Raw genomic sequence first — 7,177 nt, forward strand, 5'->3', positions numbered from 1 at the left:
TGGGCTGGAGGACCACTTAGGGAGTTTTGGTGAGCTGTCATGGGTCCAGTCAGCACTCCCCACCCCTACAACAGCTCACCAAGACTCCCTAAGTGGCTCTGCCCTGAAATTGGCCAGGCAGATCGGACACTGGCAAGCAGGTAGCAGCATCCGGGAGTGGGATAGGTGGGCAGCACTGGGGCCAGGATCGATAATACTGGGCAGTGACAGCACAAAGCCACAACCCAATCCTCGCATGCCCCCATCATGGGTGCCGGTTCCACAGGTAGGGAATGCAGGGAGCAGGTCACACCTCTGCCCCGGGCCCCTGCCCTGCACTGTCATCACTCAGAGATCTCAGGGTCTCCACAGAGATCAGCCTAGGACCTGTGCAGGCAGGGTGCACTTGGTCAGGCAGATGGGATGGAATGTGGGTGGACAGAGAGCAGGGTCCAGGAGCAGGACAGGTAGGCGGGGCTGGGCCCAGAATCAGGATCACAGGGCCATGACAGCGCAGGGCTAGTGCCCATGGCAGAGCCATAATTTGCTCCCTGCATGCCTTTTCCCATGGAACCAGCATCCGTCGCTGGGACATGCAGGGAGCGAATCATGGTTCTGCGCTGGGCACTAGACTCACACTGCCACCACTCCCAATCCTGCCCTAAGATCCTGGTCCCAGCCCCGCCCCGTCCGTTCAGCCACACACCCTGCCTGCCGGGGGCCCAGGTCAGACTCCATGAAGACCCTGCCCAACCAATCCATCCAGCACTCTCAATGATGGGTGTGGGGCAGACAGGCTGCGGTGCCTGGGCAGCACAACCAAGTCCAGCAATGGCGCAGACTAGCAGTGGCAGCTGGAAGGAACCACCACTGCTGGGAAGCAAGTCTAGCCGCTGCACTGCCCCAGCCCCACTGTGTGCCTAGGGGCTGCAGAAGTGGCTGCACATCACACACCCCAGGCCATCCACTGCACTGGTGGGGCTGAGGGACCCACTGTGGATTGGAGAAAATCTCTTGGTAGGCTGGATCTGGTTTGCAGGCTGCATTCTGGCCACCCCTGATCTACCCAATATTCAAATAGGAACAACGCTCTCACAGAAACTGAATGGTTAAATGTATTCAAAGAAACACTCTGAAAGGGGACACTGCTTTTTGAGGCTAAGCAATGAATTCAATTAATAGCCTTGATTATCCTAAAGCCTGCATATTCATTTAAAAAAAAAATATACATCCTTCACACATCTTCAGATGGTGTGCCCTTCCCAAGCCCAGTAACATACCAAAATTGGGGGTTATTTCCAGAATGCTTATAAATGGTATGACAAATATTAATGCTTTTATAAATAATTTGAAATTACTTTATGTATAGTAGTAACATTATATGCAGGACATATTCACAGTTACCCTCTTGGAGGTTATCATAATTTTGGGGGTAAGTTCAAATCTATGTTCTAAATATTAGTGGACCTGATTTTGCAAGGTATGTAGTACCACCAACTCCCACCGGGTCTATTAAACATTTTTTTTAAATTAACAACACTACTACCAATCAGTTTTAATGCTTACCTTCACCTGACATAGTAGATTTTGCTGCTGGTGATGCTACTCTTTTTAAGCTAGCAGGACTTTCTGAGGAACCAGAATCCATGCTTAAGAGAGAAGAATTAAAGCATTAACATCTCTAAATTTAGTAAAATATAAACTATCTTAATACATATATCCAGCAATGCATTTTAAGCTACCAAGTATCAATTTGACAAAGAAAGATATCGAAGTCTTTATTTAATACTTCAGCATAACAAGAGTCTGAATGATATGAACAAATGCAAACATGCTCTCATCCCCTCTCCTCTCAACAGAAAAATCTACATGCATTTCCAGTGGGGGTGCACTCATAGAGATTTTGGGGGCCGATACCGATAGACGATTTTTAAGGAAGCATATCAACTGATACTGATTCGATTTCTGATACAGCTGCGTGCATATGGTAAGTCTGTTCTGGTAAAAGGGGAGGGGGAGGGAGAGGGAAGGGGTGTGGCAGGGGCAAATCAACACTCCCCACAGTGAGGGAGGGAGTGGGGCTGAGGTAGGAGCTGTGTAGCCTGGGCAGGGCGGGGTGGGCGCGGGATGGAGCCACGGCTCATCTGGGGGGAAATGGCAGTTCCCGTTGCTTCTCTGGGAGGGCATGGGGGGTGGGGGGAGGAAGCATGTGCCCTCAGATCTGCGCTGAGTGGGCCAGGCAGGCTGCAGCGCTGCACTTGGGATGGGCGGCAGCGGTGCTGGGAAGGGGGCTATGAGGGGGGGCTTCAGCCACCCCAAAGTTCGCCATAGCACCCCCATAGCTCCCTCCTCGCGCTGCCACCTGCCCTGATAGCAGCACAGCATGGCCCCAGCCCACAGCTGCAGCCCAACTGCCCTGCCCCATGCAGATCTGGACACACATGCTACCCCCTCCCCCCATGCCCTCTCAGACAAGCAGCGAGAGCTGCCAAAGGAGTGGCGTGCAGTGGTGGGAACCACCCCCACCCCGCAAGCCCCCAGATGAGCTGTGGCTCTGTCCCGCACCCACACGGACATTTATTGGCCAAATTATCAGCCACGTCAGGCCGATTTCCAATATAGTCAATTTTCTTTACATCAGTGCCAATCCAATATCAGACCGATGTACTGGTGCACCTCTACTTTCTAGTTTTCACTGCCAATGTGAATTTTGCTTTCATATTACATACTCTGCTAGATCACAATCTGCCTGAAACAATACCAGCCTTTCACAATTTTATTTTCCAGTTTCTAAGCAGTGTGCTCTAAAACTGAAGTTTGAATCTCCTCTATAGTAGATAAACTGCAACTAATTCTGTACTATCTTTGACGATAACAATCACTTTTCAGTTGTATGGAGAATTCTCAAGCTTGGTTCTGTATTTGGTCTACATAAAACAAATAGTGCCTCTTAATACCCTTTTTTCCCCTGAAGTGTCTATATATAAAGTGGCACTATGTTAGCCAATGGCTCTGCCCCCTAGTATTTATTTAATGCTTTTGCTTAAATATGATTTTGCTATTTTTGGTAGTCAAAACAGGTAAAAGAAAATTAGCTGTATCCTATCCTCTTTTCTACATCAACAGAACTGTAAGCTAAGCTCACTCTTCATATCCCAGGCTGGCATTTAAAAAAAACAAGCCAAGAAAACTAAAATTCATTTTAACAAAATCAACTTTACACTTTAAAGTGTAGCCTAAAATTTGTGTATCTTAATACTTTAATGTTTAAACAAAACTTTTCTAAATTTTAACAAAGCCAAACTGAAATACCTTGTTGACTTCCTTATTGGGCCTGAAATAAGCTTCACATATGATTTAGGAAACCATCCTTTTTGACCTTGGACCTCTCCAAACCACCACATATCTTGCTGCTCCAGAACTGTTATGATATCATTTTTGTTAAAATTAAGGTGGTTGTCCTTCTTGGCTCTCCAAGGATACAAAGCCTGTGCTTGAAGCCCTTCTACTTTTTCACCCTAGAATGATGAGAAGAGAACATTAAATTAGGCAGTGCCTTTTGCAAGGAGGCTGCTTAAAAAAAAAGATAATTCTGTATCCAAAAATGAATGCAGCAACACCTATAGGTGCATTTACTCTCTATTAAAATGTTTTTTCTCCCAAATGAATAAACCAAATAGACCATTTAAAAATACATGCATTATACACTGAGCAGAATATGTTAATACTATTTACCAGTTTTTGTGTCCATTCTTATTAAGGGGAACAGGCTATAAACACTTTGTAAGAATAGTAGTTTTCAACAAAAATATTTTATCTCATTTACTATACTTCTGTCATAAACCTTTATAAATAAAAAAACAAGCCTTACTGACAAATGGCTTCCAGGAAGCCTCGCAGCAAAGGGTATGTGAAGGGTATATGTTTGCTGTAATTTATTCATTATGCTCTTCTGCATTCTAGTTGCTTTATGGAGCTATGGTACTTAACATATTTCAGAATGTTAAGGAAATGTACCAGGACTACCAGGACTACCTTATTATCTTGCATACAACACACACTTCCCCCCAACGCCACCCCGCCAAAAAAACCAAAACAAATCCAACTCCTGGAAATTTCAGTGCATGTTATATGGAAGAAATATAGTATGAACAGTTCCTGTCATAAAAGCAAAAGTTAAACTAAAATCAGTTCATGACTCACAGGAAATGGAACAGTGAGCAAGTTCTACTCCCTATCTCCTGCTACTCAGTGGGCACATCTACATGTTCAATAATGCACCACAGCTACTGAGCATTAAATTTAGTACTTGGTTAACCAAGCATTGAATCAATGCACAACAACTTGTGCTATTGCACAGTAGCACCAGTGCACAGGTTTTTAGTGACGCTTCCTGTGCAGTAGTGTGTTAGTACAGTTTTTGTCCAGCACGCTACTATGCAGCGTTATTAGGCTACTGCACAGTTAGTATCTTAGGTAGATGCACTCAGTTACAAGGAAAGATCTTTTTTCCTTCATCCTGCCTTTCAAAAACAAGATGTGTATTATATTCTGGGGTGTGCTGTATGCAAGAAAAAGATGGTACTGGGGTCTAAATGACTGCATGCAGGGTTTGGATTGAAGTTCCAGGAATTTCTAACTGCATTTTGCCACTCCTTTCCTGTAAGACTTTGGATCCTCTTTCCATTTTGAAATAATTTTCCCATATTAAAGGAACGCTGCAAAGAAAGCTTCACATTTGTACATTGTTTGAAAAAGTTAAAATGCTACAAGTATTATTCTTGAACAATTATAGCCACTTACTTGGCCCAGGACAGGAGAAGGAGATGATCCTGTTACAGTGGCTGGAGTGAAGGCTGATCTTTGCCGCAGCTGCCCTGCACTTGGAACAGTTAAAGATGGCTGGGTTGCCCAAGCATCCCAGTTATCAGTTTCTGGTTTCTCGCTAGTGCTAATTGGCCACCTGAAAATAAGAAACCAACATTATTAATTTTTCATTTCTACCAGTACACCCACTTCTGCATCCAAACAAGCACTGTGCTGGTAGAAAAATATTGATGCAGGACTTCTATTGCTTAGGGAACTGGTATAACTACACCAGCAGACTGTGTCATTAGTAATACAGTTGAAAATGAACATATGCCAGGCTGTGCCAGTTGAATATGAATATATTATAGACTAGTTTTGCTGGTAAAAACTTTGCACTGTAGACTAGGCTGGTGGTTTTCAACCTTTTTTCATTTACAGACTCCTAAAAAATTTCAAATGGAGGTATGGACCCCTCTGAACTGTACGTGTGGGTATTCATATACTTTTCATTTATCATAGTCATCTTTTGTGGAATCCTTAGACAGTCTGCAGACCCCCACAGGTTTGCAGACCATAGGTTGAAAGCCACTGGATTGGGCCTGAAAGTGAACAAAACTGATCTCAGTTGGGCCTGTCATATACAGAACAGATTTAATGGTGGAAGAATTCTAAGATTCAGTGTGCTTGGGCACATTTTAGGTCAGAAACTGGTTCTAACATGTATGGATTGTATTTAGTCTTCTATGATTAGCTAAATCTATGTATGGGATCATCTTAAATAATCAACCAGCCCATAAATATAAGTTTCCATTCACTATCAGTGCTTTGGAAAAAGGAATATTTACAATACTCAACCAAAGTAAAGAAAGTTCAGTGTCACCCTACCTTCAACTCACACATCGAGTTAAAATAAAAGCAACAAATCATCCTGAGAGCGTACAGAAAACATCTACATTTTACATGAAATTCTTGTTCCTGGCTTTTGTGCCATTCATTTACAATATTTATTGGAATTTAAGATGACCCTGAATATAAGGTGACCAGCCAATAATTTGATTTGTTATAATTTTCTATGTATAGAATCTACTTATCGGAGACCCATCTTTAATTCAGCCCCTGCACTGCTGCAGGGGGCAGGCAGTGAGGGCAGCAGGTGGTGTTGGGAAGGTCAAGCAGCTTGCTCCCTCCTTATGCTTGCTCTCTGCCACCTCTGCCCCTGCCCACCCCCCTGCAGCCTGAGGTTCCCCCTTCCCCTTCTGTTCTCCCTCCTGTCGCTTCCCCTTCTGCTTCCTTGGTCCCTGTATTTCTATATGTCTCCCCCACCCCACATACACACACACACACACATATCCTCCCAGCCTCTGCTTCCCCCACCTCCCCCTACCCTTGTTCTGTGCTGGCAGGCTCCATCCAGGCTGCAGCCTGGGTCACTGAGCACGGCCCCAGCCCCTGTAGCATCTGTGCAAGGCTATGTGCTACTGTTAGAGACCATGCTGGGGCCAGGCTCATTACCCCACGCTGCAGCATGGACAGAGCCTTCCAGCATGCAGCAAAAGTAAAGGAGGAGGGAAATGTCCAGGTGAGGGAGCAGAAGCTGTGTACAGTGGGGAGAAGGGGGAAAGAAGCTACCGAGGGGGAGATGGTGGAGTGCAGGGGCAGTAGGGTGGGGGCAGGGACAGAAAGCAGCTGCAGCTATGGCCCTGACCCCAAGTAGGAGATGAAGCTCATGCTGCAGCAGCTGCCTGCCACCCCCTACCCTTGTACGGGATTCTAAGACAAAGGGCTTCCCTCCATGTTAAATGGGGGGACAATGCATCTTAGAATCAAGTAAACACAGTAATATTACACTAGACACTGCAACAATGCCTCACATTCACACCCACACAAAGCCTTAATGCACTAAGGGTCATACAATTATGATATGCAGTAAGCACCATGGGCTGAAGATTGTTTTTTTATGTTCTGTTGCATTAATTTTATGCAAAGGCATTAAAAAATGCATTATTTCCCTAAGGCCAGAACAGCGTTGCCCTGAACCTGTTTTCTTTGTAACAAGCTTCCTTTTGTATTTATCTGTTGGACTGGTACAGTGGAAGCATGTCTTTTACTTGGAAAGCCTTTTTCTTTGAACTTTGTATCCTGTTGCTGAAGGAGTAAAATATTTTACTTAAAAACAAAGGAGAAAGGAGTTACAGAAGCAGCTCCTACTAGAGACGGTCAATCCTTTATTCTTTTAAAACATGTTATCTGTAGTGTCCTGAGAAACTCATTTGCCATGTTAACTGTCTGTTTGCTTCTTATCTTAAAGGATCAGTGAATTATCAGGAATTTTAACAATGCAAATTAACTACCTGAAAACAAGCTTCATCTCAGCCCAAGTGCTACTCAC

General features: G+C 44.5%; 1 protein-coding gene across 2 annotated transcripts in view; it reads right to left on the reverse strand.

The window, feature by feature from the left end:
- Positions 1–7,177, reverse strand: part of ITSN1 (intersectin 1) — a 210,720-nt gene that overhangs the window by 62,125 nt on the left and 141,418 nt on the right. For both annotated transcript variants that reach the window (XM_019524334.1, XM_019524333.1), the window contains exons 21-23: positions 4,783–4,942; positions 3,292–3,497; positions 1,546–1,628 (exon numbers count right to left, since the gene is read on the reverse strand). In XM_019524334.1, the coding sequence (XP_019379879.1) occupies positions 1,546–1,628; positions 3,292–3,497; positions 4,783–4,942 (449 nt within the window). The remainder of the gene's footprint in view (positions 1–1,545; positions 1,629–3,291; positions 3,498–4,782; positions 4,943–7,177) is intronic.

Source organism: Gavialis gangeticus, unplaced genomic scaffold, assembly GCF_001723915.1.
Source record: "Gavialis gangeticus isolate Ggan-Ray unplaced genomic scaffold, GavGan_comp1, whole genome shotgun sequence".
Classification (NCBI taxonomy): domain Eukaryota; kingdom Metazoa; phylum Chordata; order Crocodylia; family Gavialidae; genus Gavialis; species Gavialis gangeticus.